The following is a 22,452-nucleotide window of genomic DNA, read 5'->3' on the forward strand; positions in this document are numbered from 1 at the left end:
AATAATTTAAATTGGTTGAAATGAAAACGAAGTGTCAGGCTGTAAAGATAATCGGATGAATTGAAACGCAGAGAGGTTGGCATGGGGCCAACAGCTTGAATCGTACCTTGGATAACTCAGCCTTTTACCAAGTTGGACTGATATTCAATTCACATTGGATTTTTCTACTTTACTCAAGTCAAAAGCCTTCCCCCGGATGAGCCGGACATTCGTCAAGTCGGGCCATTTCCTAGTCCCCCTTTTAAGGTTCGACTTAAGGGGATACAACTGTGTACAAAATATTGGAAAATTGTTATGAAGAGAATTCTTCATAGAAAGGTAAAGAAGGCGATATGGACTAAAAACAACGCGCCATCAAAAAGAGTAAATTAACAACACATGTAAGTGCCAAAATTATCCAAAAACAATGACTTTTAGAAACAATGTATAATTGTGACCGCCCATACATTTTTTGTTTGAAATACCCAGACCTTTTCAGAATTAAACAACACTCTCAGAGACAAAGGCGTAGCACTTTAAAGTAATAAATGGAAACTAGGAAGCCTTAATTTCATAAAAATATCATTACAAGTACAGACGTGTAGCCATGAAATTATTTGTTGATTTCATCAAATCTACCAAAGTCGAAATGTTAGCGTGGATGAGAAGTACTGTAACTCTAAATCAAATTGTAATATTGTTTAATTTTGCTTCATTGACCATAAATTCATACATACGCTGCAAGAACGAAGCTACGAAATTCTAAAATTCTTGTCACTTTTTTCCACCATATCCATGTCTGTTTGGAGAATCAATAAGAGTAGCTTACTATGCCTATTTTTCGCCTTGAGTTCAACAGGTGTGAATATTTCAAGAAATGTCTTGGAGGAGCATTCGCATCTTTTGGCTCAAATTGCATCATATAGTAGATAATATTGGTAACTTTGCAAAGAATTTGGTAGTAATTAGTCTGTCACCGAGAATGTCTCTCAAGCTGATCGATTCCAATCCGCATATGATGAAACCAAAGCATTCAATTCAGAAGGGTTCATCATTCACCTTAGACCAGCAAAATAAAACTTTCATCACAGAGCAACTAAAGCCGCACAACAAGCCAATTTTAACTATCGATTAGCCTCCCTTCAGAAATGCACCTCTCTAGCCACTCCAAGGTGACGATCTTTGTTGCTGAAGATACCACCGTGCAGCTTTCCTGAAAAATAAGACAAAGATCTTTGTAAGTTTTATCTTTGTGTTCTTTAGGCAGTGGCGGTTTTGGGGACTGCTGGGCCTGGGACAAAAAACATCTGCGAGGCCCTTGAGGTGTGGGGCCCTTTTTGGCTACCATAAGCGTGAGATGTGGGGGCATGGCCCCCCTGGACCCCCTTAAAACCGCCATTGGCTTTAGGTTAGAGGTTTTGAGAGAGTCTGAATTGAAAAACTTTCAGAACGGGTGACGTAATATATTTTACGTTTCACACAATGGTTTGTCTGCATTTTAGATGATTCAGATTTGAAATAATTTAACAGAAAAAAGAAAAGTAATATATTAACCAAATCTTCAGGTTCTGATACAACAACAAAAGTTGTTTCCTCCGTAATAAAGCCATCAATATTTCCATCATATCTGGATTCGACAAGTTAACAAAACAAACACAAATGACAACATCTGAGCGGTAAATAATAAGTCCATTCTCAAGATAAAAACTGAGCAAGCGGTATTTTTCATAACAAATAACATATATTGACATCAAAATAAGTACTTCAAGTGTAACTCCTTAGGTATCAAGTGGGGGTAAAGAGATCAACGAGTACAAGAACCTGGTTATCCCAGGCATCCTTCTGAAAACATTTGGCAAAAGACTGTTATAGCATATTCTCAATTCTAACAATATTTCTTAAGAAAAGGAAATTTATTGAGCCATATCATAACATCGCACGTTAATTTGTATTTTGCATTTGTTGCTACCTAGCATCCGAAGGTACTTTTTAGGATACTTAGAAGCTATGCTTATCGAGCAGTGTCCTGGTCCTTCCTCTCGATGTGACCACACTTCGTGATCCCTACGCCTGGAATTACAGAGAGCTGGCGACTCTCCCAACTCTGGGTGAAAGTTTGATCATGCCAGGGACTCGAACCACGGACCCTTGGGTCTGTATTCAGCGCCTCTAACAACTGAGCCATCCTCGCACCTTCGCACGCAAGTCATCATGGCTCTGACAAGGGTCACTACTCACAGCTGTCACCAATTAAACAAACTTCTACCTCAGTAAAAAATGTTTAAGTTGAGCCTTGAGACCTCTGAAGAGGTTTCAGTAAAACTGTGGAAATTCGTTGTAAAATACGAAAGGATACGCAATGATGTATCTGGACATTCTCAAGACTTCCTTTTCTGGTAGTTCGTGGAAATAAAACGATTTTCCAGTGAAAATGTCAAGAAGAGCTGAACTGCTGGCATCTTTAGACACTGAAAAGCAAAGGATTACTGAAACATCATTAGAAAGACAAAATGTTACATATAATATTTCCAATAACACGCAAAACAGAGTCGTTACTTCAAATCAAAGCATTTATAGGTGTCAAGAAAGAAACAGCATAAAAACCTGGTGAGATTCTGATGCAAACACAATATGCAAACACAATACTTGTCTCGTACGACATGTTGAAGTTGTCACAATTATTTTACCTGTAGATGTTCTAGATGGCTTAGTTGCTGTCATTGCAATGGGCGAGCTGGATCGATTCTTTCGTGGAAAGTAATATCTTTCATCATTAAGAAAAAATCTACATGATAATTTCTTCCAAATATCTCTAAAATTGATCTAGAAAAATACAACCTAAACTGTATCCCACACATCCCCAGCTATCGCGTATATATCATTGAACATAATTTAGTAAATTATTGAATTATACTTTTTATTGATTTTTATAAAGGATACACAGAGGTCGAAATTCCTCTTGAAGTGAAAAGTTTCTTTAGCAGCCTCTCTGTTCCATACCAGTTGAAATTTGGTGTGTTATGGCCGATACGAGGGAGGTGGAGAGTAGCTATATAAACATGAATGATCACAAAGGCATAGAATTTTGAGTAAACAGTTTAGAGTAAACTAAAGAGCTGACTTAGAACAGGGTAAGCTATGCAAACAAGCTTTATATAGCTAAACTACTAGGTAAGAAACGTCACTGAGTTAAGTGGTATCAGGCTACTATAAAAATTTGTATACTAGAAAAGTTTACATTAGAAATACTCAAGTTGTATTTCTGTATGGTTTGCTATGTAATTGCGTTGCGAAAATGTGAGTATGTCAACATAAGAAGACATAGAAAAGATGTCAAAATATTGCCGTGCATTTTACGAAAATAAAATATATGTCTTGCATATAAAAACCCAAAAACCTTTCGTTCTTAAAGCTTCTTTCTGAACCCGCTCCAGTCCCATCGTCAAGGCACTCATCTTAATGGGTGAAAGCTGGTTGTTCCGATCTCGCGTCTGTGAAACAATCAGTGCCACCTAGAACAAATTCAGTTCAGGGTTCAGAATAAAACTGGTAATTGAAGCAACGGTGTACTTGAAGCTTGGAAAAGTATGTTGCTTTATCTTACACATTAAAATGTGACGTTAAATTTAAATTAAAAAACTAGGCGAGAAAGTATTGAATAGTTATAAATTACAGGACCTGACCATTGTGGCGCTTTGTTTCTTCGGGATTTAGAAGAAAAAGGGCTTAAAAGCCATTTGGAATGGACCTACAATCCCGGACAGTGCTCATATTTGCACCACTTTCTGCCCCTCTTCTAATTCAGTATTGAAAAATCGGTATATGAATATGATTTGCCCCAACTTTGAGTGCGAGATGGAGGAAGATGTATATCTGCAACCAGGCAGGAACTCATTAGGCGTTCACGTCTAGAATTCTAGATGAAATAAGATCTTTCTTAATCTTTGAAATGTAAGTGTCATATAAATCACAATTAAACTGAACAATCAACTAATATTTACCCAGTCACGTCCACTATCTCTGCATAGCTGATCATCGATTGGAATCAGATGTGCATCTCCAAGGGTTAGATCTGCGAGATGAGAAAAAAAGCTTACTTTGGTTAAAACTATCAAAAACGACAGTTTAGAATTCTTGATTTTAAAGATCATAAAGTTCAAATAATGGTGCTTTTTGGTAAAATAGATGCCAGATCTTTGTAAAGCATTCGTCTACCGACCATTTGAATTCAAACTGCTTTGAAAATTTTAGAGCATCTATAATGACTTTTAACTAATGGGAATTGCCATATTGTGAGCTGGAATGGATTTTTTAACAGCTATAGAGTGCCAAGAGATATCATACACGAAGAAGACTTTGGATTTAAAATAAGCAAACTGACAGTCGCACGGCAATGAATAAAGCAAGGTACAAATACCTTTCATTTTCCCTGAAAGCTCATACTGATCTTTGGGGTTGCTTGATCGTTTTGATAATGCAGTGAAAAGCCCACCTGATCCCCAACGTCCAGAATCATCTTTCGAAAAAAGGAATGGTCGCAAATTTTGAATGACACAATAATTGCAAATCAAATAATGACGAAAAATATACTAAGCAAATGATAAAATTCATCAGCTAAGCATTGAGTTCATCTATAGAAATGAAGATATGGTTGCTAATTTCAAACGATAAACTTTATACGGAACAAAGAAGAACAAAGTAAAGTGAGCTGATTAAAGTCCAAAAATTAATATGTAAAAGTCTAATATGAAATATATCTCAATATATCTAATACAAAGGAAAATCAAAAAAATTAAATGTGATACAGGTCAAAACAAAATGAAATTATTAATTTAATAAGCCGACTCAGTAAATGCTAAAATCTACGTTTTCTTTTTCTGTTGTTTTATTTTACTTTCAGTCTGTTAAGCCACAAATACTGCTATTAGTATTTACAGCAAGAGGCATAAACAAATCAAAAGTATTAGCAACTGAAAAATGGAACATTAAACACGTCCGTACCAACACAGTGAATTATAATGGCGTTTTTGCCATCCGAGTTCAAAGGCTGAGTGACATCACCAACAACATACTGGATTTGACTATAGGAATCCTCATCTTCTGCGTCATTATCTGTATCAGCTTCGGATTCATCACTTGACACTTCATCAATAGCTATGTTGCTCGATGTATAGTTGTTATCTTGCCAGAATTTCTCCCTTTGAATATAAACATCATAATAAATTGCTATGAAGACAAAAACAATTTAAAAGAAAAAGTGATTTCATTGTACCACTTAGTTTAGAAAAAGCTCAACTTAGAAAAACTAGAAACTAAAAGAATTTTTAGGAAGAAAGATCTGTGACCTAACACTAGTAAGCACAAGAAAACATATCAATTTTGATCAAAGTAAACAATTAAGAATAATCAGTAAAGGTTTTTCAAGGTGATTTACGGGGAAAGTATTTTTTAAAAACAAGAAAGTTCAATATTGGAAGCAATTGACATCTCGTACACTCTAATAAGTGTAATAGAAAAACTCTCGGTATCTAAAAAGAACATAACTCCAGTAGTTAAGACCCACAAAAATATTTGAAATCAAAACCTTTTCTTCTTCTTTTCTAATGCTCTGCGAACTTCGTCTTCCTCTGCTTTTTTGGCTCTTTTTGCTGCGGTTTCGATTCTCTGAATTAAAAAAAGTATCACAGAAACAAATACAGAAAAATACATTAAGATTTATCAATTTTCTAACATAATAATTATTTCTTCATGATATTGTGCATGCAATTAATTATGTCTCCATTGTGACTGATCCAAAACAGTAATCATTGTATGGGAAAATCTTCGTCATTCTAACAGAAAACAAACACATATCCAGCTCTGGGTTTGACACGTGACGAGTGATGCATTAACTTAAACAGAAATGACTTCTTTTGTCGTTTTTATTCAACAATATTTGCTGGGTTCTTAAAGAAAAATCAAATCAAACCTTCTGCCTTCTTTCTTCCTTTTCTTCATCAGTTAGTTCTTTTCTTTTTCTTTTAGGAAGTGGAAGGACACTAATATCAGCAATCTAAAAGGGGGGTGGGTTGAATACGGATAACAGCGGAAAAGGTACTGAGAATGAAGATCTGATTTGTACAGAACGGCAAAATTCTTGCTTCAGGTAACTGAAACTACCGTGAAGTTTCAAACTTTATCGGTCAACAGTTATATTTTCATTTAAAGTCAGCTCTCTGCACAGTCAGGTAAGACAATGCAAACAACTATCTTAATAACAAATATTTTATTCCTGTCACCTTCTAAAAAAAGGTAGGACATTTTTTAAATGTTTATAGCGAAAAATCAAAAAATGTACCGTAAAAATCATCTTTCAACGGTATCTGCATCATCAGCGCTGTTAGACTCATTTTTGATCCATTTTGAGAAGACTCTCAAACTTTACATAAAACTCATTGCTATGTAAGTAACCTAATATAATTAACATACAGTCTTATCTCTTCTCGTTGATCTTTCTCCAATTTCAGTCTCTTCCATTACACCTATAATAGAATAGCTATGCTAATGAAACAGCCCACTCCAAAGTAAATATATGAATAATGGAATAAAAGATGCTAAAGGTATATAGAACAACAGACTAAATGTCTTATTTCTTATGTGCCTTCCTTTCACTCTATGGTAGTGCCGATTTAGTCCATGATTTCTATATCTACGAGTCTCTGACTGATTCTACTATGAAAGTCTAAAATGTAATAAAAGATACTCAAGATGCAGAGAAGTTGATGCCGTATAGAAATAGCGTTAATGCTGTAACTCTTAAAATAGCTTAAAAAAAGTTCACACAAATACATAAAGAACTACAATGAAACGTTTAGCAGTTTTTAAGCATAATATTAAGATATTTCAATAAAAAACAAGCAATGAAAATAAATTGAGACTTACTAGCGATCATGTTATCAAAAGCTGTCTTGTCCTTTTCGCTGGTTTCCTTAGAGTAATCACGGCCCTCAAACATATACATATTTTCTAGGAAAAAGAGGACGTCAAATTTAACAGGCTTACATGATTACAGACAATGCTTAAATTTAACAGGCTAACATGAAAATTTTTGATACATTGATCGACAACTATATACCATTTCGTAGGACAGTTTTTTGTGCAATAAGGGTTTCTTATACTTAGTGCGTTCCTTTCGCAAATGGTGGCCATAAAACGGACGACTTCCTCGATGTAGCTTTAAAAAGACATGCCTACTTGCATTCTCTATAAATATAAGCAAACAAATGTTTTTATACAGTTAATGCAAAATCTCGCAGCATTTCAATGAGTACATTGTAGACTAAGATAACCAAAAACAAATATCATCTGCCTGCAAAATCGTATCTATATAAAAAATGTCTTAAAAGCATTCAGCATTTACCTTGGCCCTCCTCCTCGGTTATGACATCTTCCGGCTCCATTACCTCTTCCAGTAGCCATTCACCATTAACCGTGCCACCAAGAATGCTACAATGTTGACATTGAATAAAAATAGCAGAAACTGAAACGATTAATACTAAATATTAAACTGAAAATGAGAACCTTCTGTTTACTGGGTATGTTTGGTGAATGGGAACAAAACACAAAAGGAAACTACCAACCTGTTAAAATCTTCATCAAAATTTGAGCTAAAGAGAAAAATGTATAAGGTTAATGAACTGAAGATAATGTAAGATAATGAAGATAGTGTCATTTTGCTGCTTGACATCCTATAGTGGCTTAGTTCTACAAGTTTAATTTTACCAATATTTCTTCATTACTTTTTCAGCTGATTTTCAGGTGTATAATAGACAGAGCAAAACATACATCCGTGCATACAAATAGAAAAATAATGTTTCATGTATCCATACGAGAACCGCAGAAAGCAAGTAACATTGAATATGGAGAAAATACTTTCGTACAGTTTATTTTTTCTGTCGCCAAAAGAGATATTCTCAATAACAACGTAGACAAAATTTACTTCAATTAAAGACCAAAAAAGATATCATATTGATTGCTGACCGGTTCAAATGTCAGGGTGATGATGGATAAATACTTGAGAGCAATTTGCATCCCAAATAGCTCGTTATCGATGCAGAAAACATTCGGATCCATTAAAACGGTGGATTTGAAAGCTATTCGGTTTACAAATTTAAAATACTCATTGCCCATTGGCTCCTTGCAAAAAATGCGGGCTATATATACTCAAGAATGATATATGCTCACCTTTCGTTGTCGTTCATAAGATTTTCCAATCCGAACTTCAGGATATCTGCGAGCTGAAAAAAAGGTTCAAATAAAAGAGGTATTGAAATTTTTTAGAAATTTTTGATACTGAAATATTAACTGGAAAATTGTATGGAGAAAAGAGATGCTACCTCGTATACATTTAATTGAGATTGATAAAACATTATTCAGACTTTTTATTTTTGAACAAATAATTTGAACGTGTTGCATCACCCAAAGTAAAATTACTTAAGGCATGGAGAAACAAATTAATATAATAGCTAAAAATTCAAATCTTGATCGATGCTCTAGTGAGTGGCCGTAAGACACAAGCAAGGAGCAAGCTATATAAGAAGGCAAGACAAAAACTAAAGGTTGACGTATGCAAATGCGAGAAATACACTGACCTTGGTTTGTGTGTCACTTAAATTTTGTAGATTCGAAAACTGCAATGAAAAAAAATATCAAAGAAGACTACCGGGATAGCCTATTTACGCATTTTATTCCACAAAATTATGCCTCAATTTTGAGGAATCGGGTTAGCAAGACTAACACATAATAGTGCGGGATTGACTGCGCTACATCCCGTGGGTCATTGCGCATGCTTTCTGACGTCATAGGTGATCATCGGAATATCAGATTCAACAAAGCTTAACAGGGTACCCATAACAGAAAAACTAGCTGAAAATTTTGTTACAAGAAATATTGCTGCTGTGTAAACAAATAGGCTTAAATGAAGACGTGTATAAGGTAATTCTAGGATAAATACGATATAGTAGAGACAAGAATTAAATTCCACCTGGCCTCCTTCTATAACTACGTCGGTGAGTTTCAATTTCTCTGTTGCCCTCTTCAGAATTATTTCTTCAACTGTATTTTTGGAGACTAGACGGATGACCTTCACTGGTCTGAGAAGTTTTCGAAAGAAGAAAAAATACAGGTAAGGTAAACAACATTGTTTGCAATCACACTGAAGGTTGTTTTGAAATTTGTTGATTTGGCGATAAAAAAAGCAGATTTTCTAGCGAAACTCTATACAGTTTTCTTGATGTAAATCATACATCTAGAAATGTGTGTCCTACAAAAATTAGAAAGAAATTATTAAAAACTTGCATGATGGAACAAAGTTAAAAAAGTAAGATCAGAGTATGATGACATCACAAGCAAAAGCGAGCAAATGATTATACGAAATGTCAAAGCAAAGAAAAGTACATAGAGACGTAACAAGACAAGGCAAATAAAGATTTACTAAAATAAACAAAAACGAAAGGAGACGAATCATGTAATAGGACTATTTAAACTGAAGGGATTGAAAAGAAAAAAAGTGAGAGAATGTGACATCGCAACAGTAGTGGCCAAAACAAAAGAAAGACAAAACAATAAAATAAATAAAGAAGAAACGAGAATAATCATGTAATAAGCCTATTCAAACTGACCGGGTTGAAAGTATAAAGAAGTCGAGAGAATACGTGACATCAAGGCGAAACGAAGCAAGGCAAGACTAGACAAAAAGAGACATCAGAACAGAACAAGGTGAAGGTGAAGAATTGAAATTGGAAATTAGTATTACTGAAAAATCAAACCTTGTTTGACCAATACGGTGAGCCCTGGCGGCAGCTTGCAAATCGTTTTGGGGATTGAAGTCATTATCCAAAAATATAACGGTGTCAGCTGTCATTAGATTGAGCCCTTGTCCACCTATAGATTGGCAGAAAGAGCTTAATAAGTAAACCAAAACATAGACCAATCACAGACACACATAGACAAGGTATATATAAATTATTGGAAATTTGTTAGCCAATTTTATCAGTTTTTCTTTCCCGTAAAAAACTACAGGAATACAAACATGAGCACAAAAATTATTGCAAAATCTAAGATAAAATTATATCTTTCATGCTCAACCAATAAGGAATAAATAACCTGCTTTGGTGCTTAACAGAAATAAAAAGGTTTCATCCGATTCGTTGAAGTTGTTGATTGCAAGATAGCGCTCCTCTCCTCTAACTGAACCATCCAACCTTTCATAGGTGTACCCTGTATAAAGGAACAACAAGGATTTGTTTCTTCACGGGTTTTTTACTATTTTCATGAGCATTGTCTACTATACGATATTCTGCACAATGACTTTTTGAAATGAAGCAAAGTTTCTCAAACTGTGTCTTTAACAGTGTAATCTACAATTTATTGTTTACTGTCATGATTAAATCACACCTTCCTGTAGACGCCCCTTGAAATGCTCCTCTCTTGCTATAAAACGCAACATTATCGCGCTAATTAGGGACTACAAACTATGATTTTCATACCCCCTGACTAAAGATTAGCTCTACTTTGCTTTTTATTACTGTAATAGTCATTCATTTTCTATCTTCCATAAACGAGTTCTACTGTGTTAAAATTGGGAACAGCTTTTGTCATTTACCCTGCAGCAAAGACATTTGAAAATATAGATCATATATATATATTTAAAAATATATCAAAACATTAAATATTTATGAACATCAACTTTATACAGGTCTTGCAAAGTCTTTTTTGAATATTTAGATGTGAATGTTTCTAAATATCATAAAACCTGTACATGCAATATATTGAAAAACGCTGTGCTAAATATTTGTCTATACACATATGCAAATGTACCAATATATTTGTCAAAAACATAGCAAAATCCTGCGATAACCAGCATCCGACAGCCTATAAGCTACAAACCTTTATATGTTAAATAATCCTGAACAATGTCAAGCATCATGGTAAACTGGGAAAATACCAAAACTCGATGACCGCTGAAACAAAAATTTCTGCAACTAGATTAAAGCATTTTTAGCATTTCTATGATATCTCATTTTCTTCAAATATAGTAAATTCACAATAAATTCTGCAGCATCCTAATGAGTAATGCATTCAAGAAAACTGAACAAAATAATTTTGACAATTTATATGGCCACTTTAGAAAAAATTTTAAGTACTTCTCTGTTAAGATCAAAGCACACAACACCAAAGGCAAATACATAAAAATGCAAGCATGAAAAGTTAGGATACTTATGTAACCATAAATACATAAAAATGCAAGCATGAAAAGTTAGGATACTTATGAAACCATAAATACATAAAAATGCAAGCATGAAAAGTAAGGATACTTATGTATCCATAAATACATAAAAATGCAAGCATGAAAAGTTATGATACTTATGTTGCACAATATAGTCTTATTTGTGATTGAAGCAACAGGGCCTTCACGACCTTTATGCATCCATTTAGAGCGTTTTCAAAACTTAAACAAAAAACACAAATCCCATTTTCCTCGAAACTTCAGGGCATAACAAGAATACAGAACCAAATACGACTAAAGTTGCCTGCATTTTTTTGAACGTATCTTTTAACTTGTTACCTGATGTGGAGGAATGCCAGCAATTTGTCCAGCAACTTCAATTTTCCTAAAAAATCGAAGATTTTCTTCTTAAAAGTACCAAACTAGAAAATAAATGAAACAGAAATGTTTCAGATGTCCAAGCAGTTGCAAATAGCCTTATCATTTAAGCAATGGTTGCATTGTTATAGGTAATAAATTGCGTGATACTGTCAGCTTTAGTCCATCGAGTAGATAAACAAAGAAAGATGTACCACTAGCTTCGATGAGGTGATCGCCAATCTCGAATGGTTCTGGCTCAACACCTAGAAAAATAAAACAAATTATTACACAGATATCTGATGCCATCTGGATGGAAAATGCCCATCAGTTTTCCTGGTATTTAGCTCGTCGTTTGGCTATATCACACATGTAAATGCCAAATAATACACAATTTTTACTTTCTTCAGGAATAAAGTCATAAGTAACTATATGTTTCCAAATAATATAGATACATTTGGAAACTTAGAGCTACTTGGAAAAAATATGTTTCAAAATTTTACAAATTAACACTATTCAACCCGATTTTCATCCTTTCATTATGTGTAGATGAAAATTTGGCATTCTGCCCTGACGTCTCGTTCCAATTGAAACGGGAATCACACCTAACCGTAATGTGTCCTCGGTAGTATAGTGGTGAGTATCCCCGCCTGTCACGCGGGAGACCGGGGTTCAATTCCCCGCCGGGGAGCGTTTTTCGCACTTTTTCCCTGATAAATCAAAATTATTTTCAGACGGAGTGGGTATTTGCCATCTTCATGAACCTAACTTCAGTTTTCAAATTAAAGGATTACTTTGCAGCCAAGTTATTTTGCGACATGTTGACATTTAAATATGTTTTCATAAAAGTTCGTAATCCGCAAAAAAGGTTCCAGTTTATACAACTAAATCTAAGTACAGTACAGGAAATGAGCAAGCAGAAGCGAAATTTCCAATTTTAGTTTATTCTTAATTTTATGTAACAAGAAGAGTTCATGCAGTCAAGTTGTAGGAAACCTTTTGGATTTTCCCCCATCTCTGGTAAAACCTTAGAAATAACTCTCAAAGTACAGGCAGTTACTGTCACCTTCCCTAAAGCTATTTCAGTCAGTACTACACAAATTCCCTGAAATCTTCTCAGTAACGAATAATATTTTGTTTGGCTGTGTTCATTAAAACCCCAGTAATGACTATTATTCTTAGAACTAAAAAATAAACTAACCTGGAAATATATATGGATGACTGCAACATTTCCGAAGTTGAAGAAGAACGTTCATTAGACTTGTTTTCTTAGGGCCATCTGATCGAAATGCAGCTAAGATTCAAACAAGCCTTGGTCATTAGTCTGTGCAAGGATATTATGGAAAAAACATGTCAAAATGAATCAACAATGTATTTATAGACATTTGCGTGTGGACAAGACAGTTCTAAGTTGCAGCAGCCTTATTGCTATAATGCTACCAAAAACGTTGGAAACATTTCTGTTATTCAGATTAGCAGCTTCTCCTCCCCTTTCAAAGAACTTTGGATTATCCTCCATAGAAATACAGTTTTCAAGGGTATCCTACAATTTCAGGAACTGGGATAATCAAGGCGTATTTCCGGCATTGTTTCGAAGGGAAGGGGCCAAATCAGCTAACTACATAGGCTGAATTGAAAACAGAACGAGATTTGACCGAAACTGGTTAGATGTTCCAACTGCTTTTGGCAAGCATTATAGTCTTCTTGCTCTTTTTCTTGTTCTACACGCCGAAAAATGGTTCTTTCAGAGCATTAATGTAATGGCTTTTTTAAGAGCATAAAATTAATAATTAGAAATTTATCAAGGTATAACGCTACAAAAAATCATTATTATTTTGTAAGGTTTGATTTAACATTTAGCATTAGATTTAGCATGTTGTTTGACTTCTAATTGTTACAGTCAGAAATTCACATAGAGATCCTTGTAACAAAGTATCTTCATCATGGGCAATTCGATAGAAAGAAAATCAGATTAATACATGAATTAATCTATCGATAGTATAACAGATTAAATCATGAATTATAACTGTTCAAAAAATAATCCTATTCATCAACTGCCTCACCATAGTCTTTAGTCAATATTGCCTTGTACAATTTCTTTTGGATTGACGACATCCCACTGTAAAGAATCACCTGAAAATTGGAAAGATCACTTCTCAACAAGACACTGAAAACGTAGACAAATGATGTTGAAAAAATTCAACGATGTTTAAAACTTTTTGGTTGTACATAATTACGAACATGGCTTTGACAAAGGCAAAAATTTCAAGAAATACCAAATATTCATGTCAGAAATACGTTTTCAATGATGTATCTAAACATATTTTTTTTTCACTAGGCAGCTTAATTTAAAGTCGAAACGTTATCTTAATGAAGACATGAACCCTTTTTTCTGACTTAAACATATTCCAGAACACATGGTTCTGCAGAACTTCTGGTTGTAACTGACACAATTTTGAATCAGTTCTCAAATTGAGTAATAGCTAAATATTTAAAAGTAAAACGGTAAATTGGAATTTTTTAAGCCATAACTGGCTGCCAAGGAAATAAAACACTGTTTGTAAGACATGTGAAAAGCACTCTTGATGAAATGACGTAAAATATTATTTGTGAATATCTGAAACGAAATATCAAAGCAAGATTTCAAAGACAGGGGGAAAACTGATATATGCCATGGACATACTTCAGATTTCTTTGGAAGCTCTTTCATCACCTAAAATAATAAATCATTAGACTAAAAAATCTTCTTCTTTATTCATCAGAATTTACCGAAAGTAGTAGGTGGCATTACTAATTCCACAGAATCAAAACAGTAATGATCCTACCCGACTATGAATCAAATTTGAATACTTCAGGGATGCAGAAATGCGGAAGAAAGTTATTGCAACCACTAACAGTCAAGAACGCAATAATTACAAAGCGCTCGATGACGACAACGGGTTGGTTACGTTTTCGTACAAATGGTTTGAAATTTGGTACCCCTCCCCCAATTTTGAAAAATGGAAGGGTTTAAGCTATATTTAGGCATATTACCCGTTATGTCTTTAGATATTTCTCTCAACATGTAGGGCCATTGCTAGCTATTGTGCTCAAGGGGGATGCTCAGGTCCAACTTGCTGATGAAGCACCACTTCATGGCAAAAAAATTCTCGTTTTTGTAACGGATTATTTTTTCAAGGGTGATTATTTTTTCATATAACATCCCACACCCCACCGTAGCGACGGCCCTGTGTCCTGGGGCTGTAAAAGCTGATCAAAGAGGATTTTGTAGAAGTTTATTCATTGACTTAAATATAAACATTAAAAACAAGACAGGTCTGACTAATATGGTTAATGAGCAGCCAATAGGCTCTAAAGTTTCAGATAGCTTTGTAAAAACCTGTGTGATTGATTGAATTTTGTTAAAAAATCTTGATAAGTTGCCAAAAGGAGCCTTCAGAGCAGCCAGGAAACCATACAGAGCGCTGAACAGAATAATTTAATTTAGGAGTTCTATGAAAAGTAGGTGGCCTGGATTGGTTGATGAAGTTGATCAAATGATCTGCTGATAAAATACAACATCGACTTGGCTGGGAAACTACATTTTTATTAAGCTGATATTTGGTCTTTCAGCAAGCAAACAGGGCTATCAAAATTATCGTGAAAACGAAAAAGAAACCTCGTTTTTAACTCTTCTTAGAAGAAATGGCTTGAGTAGAGCATGAAGTTCTTCGTTAATGTCATCTGTTTTCTCTACAAACCAAAATAAAGAATGAGCGGCCGTAAGAACTGGGACAAGATATTAAACTTTTGTCCAGATGTGAATATTTCTCCTTATACTGAAGCCTTGATTTCATTTTATGCAAGGTCGCCTATATGAGAACACTGTAACAACATATTACGTACATACATAGAAATATAACAAGGACATACATAAACACTTTATTCTAAGTATACCAGGCCAAATCGTCAAATGACTCAGTCATGTGCAAAACATAATTTGGCAGCACAGTTAAGATAGGTTCTTCAAATATCATAATAGCAAACATTTCAAAAACAAAGATAGAGAGCTTTCACAGAGGACTTTCACCTTGTCAAGTTTAAGTTTACACAAAAACATGCCACCAAGAATCAATTTTATCGGTTTTCGAAACCTTAAACCAGCTCAAGTAATGCAAAAAATATATTTCCATATTACCTACGATAAAAGAATTTATATAAATATTCGTAAGAAAAATGTTGTAAGAATAAAATTTCGAATAGAGCCAACTGCAAATTCTTCTTAACCTTAAATTCTTTTATAAGAATTCCTTCTTTTCCAAAGGGTTACATTCTTACCTGAAACAATGACGCTGAAATATTTCACAAACTCTTCACTGTCTTCAATATGAAATACATCCGGGTTCAAGAAAGACAGCAGCGAGTAGATCTGCCAAAAAATGTAAAAATAAACTGACAAAAAATTATTTGAAAACAAAAACTATTTTCACCACACAGTAAGGAATTTAAGGAATCGTGAAAAAAAGCAAATGCGCGGCTTTGCTTAGAGGGAATTTTTTTAAAAGTTTGTACCTCACGCAGATTATTTTGAACAGGTGTGCCAGTTAGAAGCAGCTTGAAGTTAATGTCGAACTGCAAAAGAATTACAAATTAGTTACAGATTGTTGAAATAATGGTAAACAAGTTAAAGGGACGGTATAAAAACAGATAGAAGTAAGTTCTTCATTATTAAAGATTTCTTGATTTATTAGTAAATTGATAATGCTATTCATGAATTCATTCACTCATTAGTTCATTTATTAAATCATCCGCTCGTTTATTCACTCCTTCATGGATGTGCTCAATGGCTCATTAATCAATCAATTAATTAATTAATTCATTCAATCATTTAATCATTCATTAATTTGTTTGTCGATTCATTCATTCATTCATTCATTGATGCATTAGTTACCACATCTGCTATTCACCCAGCAGCTAAAATCTTCTTGGTTCAGAAAAACTCGCAGTTGTTGGGAAGATTCTCTGTAACAAACTTAACCATTCCGTGATTTTCCATGATTTAAAAATAATGGAAAATCTTTCTTAATCTATAATAAACCAACAAGAAAGCATAAAAGGATAACCTTTAAGTTATGAAAAAGAGGCTAACCTGTAATAGCTCTTGATATAACAATGACTTGTGGTTTTTCAATCTATGGCCCTCATCAACCACAAGTAGGCTCCATTTAAACCTGGAAGGACAATTATTCATAGACAACAATCATTAGAAAAGAATGTAACTTCAGAGAGTATTGCTTACCCAGTTCTTTCAAAACAAAAATAGACATATACCTTCGGATGAAAATTATATGTTAATTAAAAATATGAAAGTGACTTAACCATAGATTATTCTACTTGTTTTGAAAGCTGCGAGGAATATATGATAGCTACCTTTGCAAAAAGCTGGAATCTTTCAAACAGAGCTAAAGAATAAAATGTGGCAAAATTAATATCTATAGTATTTTGCTATTATTGAGAGTTTCTGTAAACTTTTAATAAACATTTGCCATTCGTCTGATCATATTCATACAAATATTATATTAACATAAGAAAGTCTTTTGCCATCTGCCATAAATATGGCTAGAATGTTTTCAAATTATATAATTTAGTTGCTAACAAACATTGATAAAAATAATCTCTAAATCATAACACCAATTTTCACGATACTGATACTTCAAAGAGTGCCAGATAACAAATTCTTTAGGGTCTAGGTTTCCACTTTCTAAAAATTAATTCAGAATTTTTTAGGTCAGTTTAAAATTTTCGTGGGTCAGACATTTCAAACGAAAGGTAAAAATAACCTTATTTCCTTTTGTTATTCTGGGAATCGAAAGAATGTTTTAAACAATCTTTTGGTGGTACAAAACTTGTAAATGGCTTTGAAAAAGCAAACATTTAGTAAACTAAAGCTTTTCGTCTGACACTCTTCAGAGTTTAAAACGTCAGAACATAGATCGAAAACTCTACGCTAAGAAATATATATACCCAGTTGTGGATCGAAATAGGCCAATCAGAAACACGAGCACATGACTGTAAAGGTTGACCAATCAGTGCCGCTTGCCTATTAGAATGTTACCAGTGGAGTCCTAAGGTGAAAACGAACGCCTTTTGTCTACACAGTAGCGGTTTTTTCGTGCTTATGTAGATAGATTCTAAAACTGCTAGGTGGAACGACGATCAGGCTTAACCAATAATCCGAAACATGTCGCCATTATAGTTTTTTGCACAATCTGGGTTTTCTAGCAAATGCTGCCCGATAGCAGAATCACAGGTTTTAGTAGTAATCTTAGATTTGCAAGACCGAGGTGGCTGTTCTCTTTGGGGATGTGTTTTGTTTCTAATATTAGATGGAACGTGAAAAGAATGTTTTACTATACCTACTTTAATGGCCAATTTAGCTTACTCCTAAGTGGCAAAATCCTATAAAATATTTTGGTCATCATCTTATAGTTTATGCTCTAATAAGCAGAGAAAAAATGGAAGAATCAGCTTTTCTATGCCATCCTGGATTTTAGAATCCGTTCAAAGAAGATTATCCAGAGGGCAAAAATTCAAAAAAACTTTACAAAAAAGCTTCACATTGTAAATTATATGAAAGTCAGTCACTAACCTCATACGAAGTGATCAGAACATCAAATGGTATCTTTTTGTTTTTCCATGTTGATGGCTTACAACAAAACATAATCATTATAGTTTCTGTGTAAGTCATCTTTATTTGAGGCAACAATTCTCCTCTCAACATATAATGAAATTGGTTTCATCAAAATTCAATAGGTTTGCTACCATTTACAAACTAAAAAAATTTGTAACTTGTAGCTATAGATGCAAAGCTATCATAATTGATGTACAACATAATTTAAATCCCAATCTAAATAGTAAATAATCCTAGAAGAGTTCTTAAGCTTAAGATTGCTTTGTACCTTGAAAAATATGCTAGTTTTGATACTTCACCTTGTCATTTAGAGCATCTTGAATATAATTCCTTTTCTTTTCCCTTGCTTCCTTATCTCCAGTATAAATGTTTAACTTTACTGATGGTGCCCATCTAAAGAAAGCAAAAATGATCATGCTTTATGGCATGTGGATATATAAAATGGTATTAATAATAACAACTACATCAAAAATAGCCCACTGGCTTGTATGATGGTCTCTCCTAATTTGCTAGGTCCTGGTCTGCACCTGTTTCAAAAAAGTTTTGGAGAGTGTAGTTTTGTAAGACACCCTCTGTGATTGGGGAAGATGAATATAAACACATAAAACAAAGAGAAAACTTTAAGCACAGTAAAAAAATAAAAGAACTCTGAAAAGCACAACATCCTCTCCCACAATATTTTTGTGTCATCCAGTAAAATTTCCTTTGATCAGGCCTGGCCGTTTGTATTTTTATAGGTGAGCTGTGAATCGCTCCCCTCATTTGCTGAGGCGAGCTAAATCAGTAAGACATAGAATGTACTTTAAAGACAATCGACAGATGACTTAATAAGCCCCTTTAGTATCTGTCGGTTGCCTTAATGTAATTGCCTCAGTCAGGAGTGTTATGTTTTACTTCTTTCAATTTGTATTTGCTTTAACCGTGACTTAGGCACCCCCTTTACTTGAAGTATTCGAAAGAACAGACTCTCTCCGTTTTATGTAAAGCTGGCACAACACAAAAACAACAATTCTCTTGCAAAACAATCTTTTTGTTGCACAGAATTTGAAAATGGCTTTAAAAAACAAATTTTGAAACAAACTTAATCATACCTCTAGCACTCTTCAGATAATAAAACGTCAGAACATAGAAGGAAAACTCTACGCTAAAATACCCAGTTTTGGATCGAAATAGGCCATCAGAAAACGCGAGGACATGACTGTTGAGGTTTTTCAATAAGTGCCCCTTTCCTATTGAAAATGTTACCAACTGCTACATAGATGGAACGATGATCAGGCTTTGCCAATAATGCGAAACATGTCACTGTTATAATTTTTCACCCAATCTGGGTTTTTCAGTAAATGCTGCTCGATAGTGGAATTCCATGTTTTGGTTGTCGTTTTTGATCAGCAAGACAGAGTACCCTGTTCTCTTTGAGGGATAGTTTTGTTTCTATTGCTGGAAGGGACCTGCTGTCTTATTATATCCCCAATCTACAATTCCTATCAATTTCTTCGACTTTCTTTCCAAAAATATTCCTGTTTTTATAAGATTGAAAGGTTCTAATTGCTACAAACGTACCTTTCGGTTAACTATCCTTTTCCAAATAGATCGAAGTTTATGCCTATCATAACAAAAACTGCCCAACAAGCAAAAAGTTAATTGCAAAAAATGCAGTGACTGGAGAAATCACTGTTACAAAAATAAGCCAATTAACCCGTTTTCAGGGTTCTCTGAATAGGAAAAGGGCAAATGAATGGAAATTTTAGGGGAGCGATTCTCCCTTCATGTTCTGTTTAGGAGAGCAATTCATAGCTCGCCTCAGGTTGCGAGGGAAGCGTGGAGGCGAGCGCGAGCTATCGCTCGCCTCAAACGGCCAGGCCTGCTTTGATACAATAAAATAATTTTTGGTAGTCAGCAATAATGAAATTGTGCAAATGGTATTCATCGCTTATCTGTGATTTTGAAAGCAAGATAAAAGACATCATTTAGTAAATCAAAAAAATGGACATTTTCATCATTTTCTAGGCACCTGGAGAGGGTGTAGCACCAAAATCCAATTATTATCTGACCCTTTTGCCCTAATCCTTTCCTCAAAATCCGACCCTGGGTATATGGCAACATACATATATATAAAAGAGCATAAATAAGGAACCGTGAATACCTCTCAAATTCAGATTTCCAGTTTTGAAGCACAGAAAGGGGGGCAATTATCAAGCAAGGATGACTCATTTTACCAGCTTTGACCGAGTAGAGTACGTAGGATAGTGTCTGTAAAATAAATTGTAACTCAACATATGTCATTTCATTATAATGTCAAAAAACTCAGACAGTTTAGCCTGAGTAATCATTCAGGAAAAAATTCAACCGTACCCTGCAGAAGAACATCACAGACCAAGGACCGAGGAGCTTATTACAGATTGGGGGGGGGGGGCTAAAAAATTTGGGTCGGCTAAAATGCTAAAAGCCAAATGCAGGGCGACTTTTTTGCACACTTTAAAGAATATTTTGCAAATTATTAGGGGGGCTAAAGCCCCCTCAGCTCCCTCACCCTTCCACGGTCCCTGTCACCGAATAATACAGCGCAGTAGGGACAACGTAAATTTTAGGATTCCTGGGCATAAATTCATTATATTCATAAATTAAATTCAAAATATATCAGCATAAATTGAAGATTCCTGTACCCTAGGTGTGCAGTATCGGTCAATAGACCAAACGGTGATTTTCTGATTTAGTTGTTTACCTGTACTGTTTTCCCAAGCCCCATTTCATCTCCCAAGATACACCCATGTTGGCCACTTGTACCTAAACAAGACAGCAACCAATTTACGCCAGCAATTTGGTAATCCCGGAGAACAACACCACTTAGGCCTACTGCAGTCAATTCATCTTGCGTTGTCGTGTTGGTGCCTAGAGCTCTAAGGCTTCTAATTTTGGCCTTCCATTTATCCATCGCTCAAACCACGTTACCATGCCAGGAAATATTTCACTTTCTTGGAAAATTAATGTTTCTGATTGACTACAAGTGGTTGTTGTTGCTCTTTTTACCGCCAGTTGTTCCCTCCCGTTTTTGTGGCTCCTCCACAGATGACCAAAGTACTGGAATTTTGCTCCACATAGGATAGAACTATGGCATGTTACACATACAACCCTATTAGTCCGGTCGCTTGTGTCACAATTATTGCTCCCGCTCGATTTGCGTGCCAAAATCGATTTTTTTGCATGAATGTATTTGAATATCCATCTAGATTACGAAAATCATAGGTGCCATTTTTTTAGGAAAGCGGAAGGGGTTTAACGGGGGCGTTAATGACGTGCGGTCAATGTCAGTTCCTCTGCGGAGGAGCAAACACTATCAATCGTAATAGATGATAAGAACGAGCTTTGAACGAACGAACTTCAACAAATTGCTTCAAAATGCTATCAGGGACATGTCTTTAATCACTTTCTTACTTAGAAATGGAAATTTATAGTCACGTGACTTCTTACCCCCTAAATCGATGTAAGGAGATTTCTAATCCAATTGGTTATAAACATTCTGGATGAAGTTTATGAATGAACGTTATTGATATTGACGTCAAACTCATTTCTATAACTTTTAATATCGAAGCGAAACATCAAGAGGCAGGGCTCCTGGAGCATATTGGGGATGGGGGGGGGGTAGAAAGATTAAGGGGCCACAAGATGCTGAAAGATAAGAGCAATATTTACTGTATTGTTTTAAGTACATTATGGGATTTATTGTAGACTAAGCCACATCAGCCCTCTCAGCGATAAAGAGGGGCAAAAAAACTCAAGGAATGAAATTAAATGAATGATTGAAGTTTAGAGTCCAAGGATTTTCTAACGAGGGTCCATGACCGTTAGCATGACCGTTAGTATGAATAACATCTTTAAGCAAAAAAATTATTAAAACAACTGGGATGATATGACGTGTTAATGCAATTTTTGTTTGAAACCATAAAAAAGGACAAGCACAGCTTGTCAAAAACTGAGACAAAACAGTGTAATACCAACCTCAACCAGATCACACTGGGCCCTCTCACAAAATCTTGTGTCGTTAGGAGATCTGGGATCCAGTTTGTTGTTAGAATAGTGTACCTAGTGTACCCAACTAGATAGGGGCGTGTGTCAGTATATATATACTATACTGCTACATATAACATATATAAACATGTGTATAAGTTGTCTTTTATAATTT

At 34.8% G+C, this 22,452-nt stretch overlaps 1 protein-coding gene and 1 non-coding gene across 2 annotated transcripts; one reads left to right on the forward strand and one right to left on the reverse strand.

Annotated features, from left to right (window-relative positions):
- Window positions 1-422: 422 nt before the first annotated feature.
- LOC135683949 (ATP-dependent chromatin remodeler CHD1L) lies at window positions 423-21,324 on the reverse strand. The gene is made up of 35 exons (XM_065199359.2): window positions 20,995-21,324; window positions 20,416-20,522; window positions 18,572-18,665; window positions 18,231-18,287; window positions 17,012-17,043; window positions 16,731-16,812; window positions 16,154-16,213; window positions 15,920-16,010; window positions 15,261-15,334; window positions 14,286-14,315; window positions 13,666-13,735; window positions 12,804-12,896; window positions 11,818-11,868; window positions 11,585-11,630; window positions 10,906-10,979; window positions 10,123-10,236; window positions 9,786-9,900; window positions 9,002-9,110; window positions 8,610-8,648; window positions 8,203-8,255; window positions 7,599-7,625; window positions 7,379-7,464; window positions 6,901-6,984; window positions 6,448-6,500; window positions 5,948-6,031; window positions 5,564-5,643; window positions 4,981-5,177; window positions 4,397-4,495; window positions 3,981-4,051; window positions 3,377-3,491; window positions 2,920-3,028; window positions 2,667-2,743; window positions 2,336-2,447; window positions 1,534-1,606; window positions 423-1,192 (listed from the first exon to the last, which is right to left on the reverse strand). Exons 1-35 carry the CDS (start codon window positions 21,202-21,204, stop codon window positions 1,100-1,102), a joined length of 2,961 nt encoding a protein of 986 aa, XP_065055431.2. The 5' UTR covers window positions 21,205-21,324; the 3' UTR covers window positions 423-1,099.
- Trnad-guc (transfer RNA aspartic acid (anticodon GUC)) lies at window positions 12,222-12,293 on the forward strand. The gene has a single exon. It is a non-coding gene; the product is annotated as a tRNA-Asp (tRNA).
- Window positions 21,325-22,452: the final 1,128 nt, after the last annotated feature.

Source organism: Rhopilema esculentum, chromosome 7, assembly GCF_057945365.1.
Source record: "Rhopilema esculentum isolate cy_ngs chromosome 7, ASM5794536v1, whole genome shotgun sequence".
Classification (NCBI taxonomy): Eukaryota; Metazoa; Cnidaria; class Scyphozoa; order Rhizostomeae; family Rhizostomatidae; genus Rhopilema; species Rhopilema esculentum.

Bases quoted from the DNA above. Each gene is read 5' to 3' on its own strand.
- LOC135683949 (XM_065199359.2), bottom strand. From the start codon at position 21,204: ATGGATAAATGGAAGGCCAAAATTAGAAGCCTTAGAGCTCTAGGCACC. The intron at 18,666-20,415 runs GTATTCACGGTT...TGCTTTCTTTAG, and splicing joins TGGAAATCTGAATTTGAGAG to ATGGGCACCATCAGTAAAGT. The intron at 2,448-2,666 runs GTAAAATAATTG...TTTGCTTTTCAG, and splicing joins GCCATCTAGAACATCTACAG to TGTCTAAAGATGCCAGCAGT.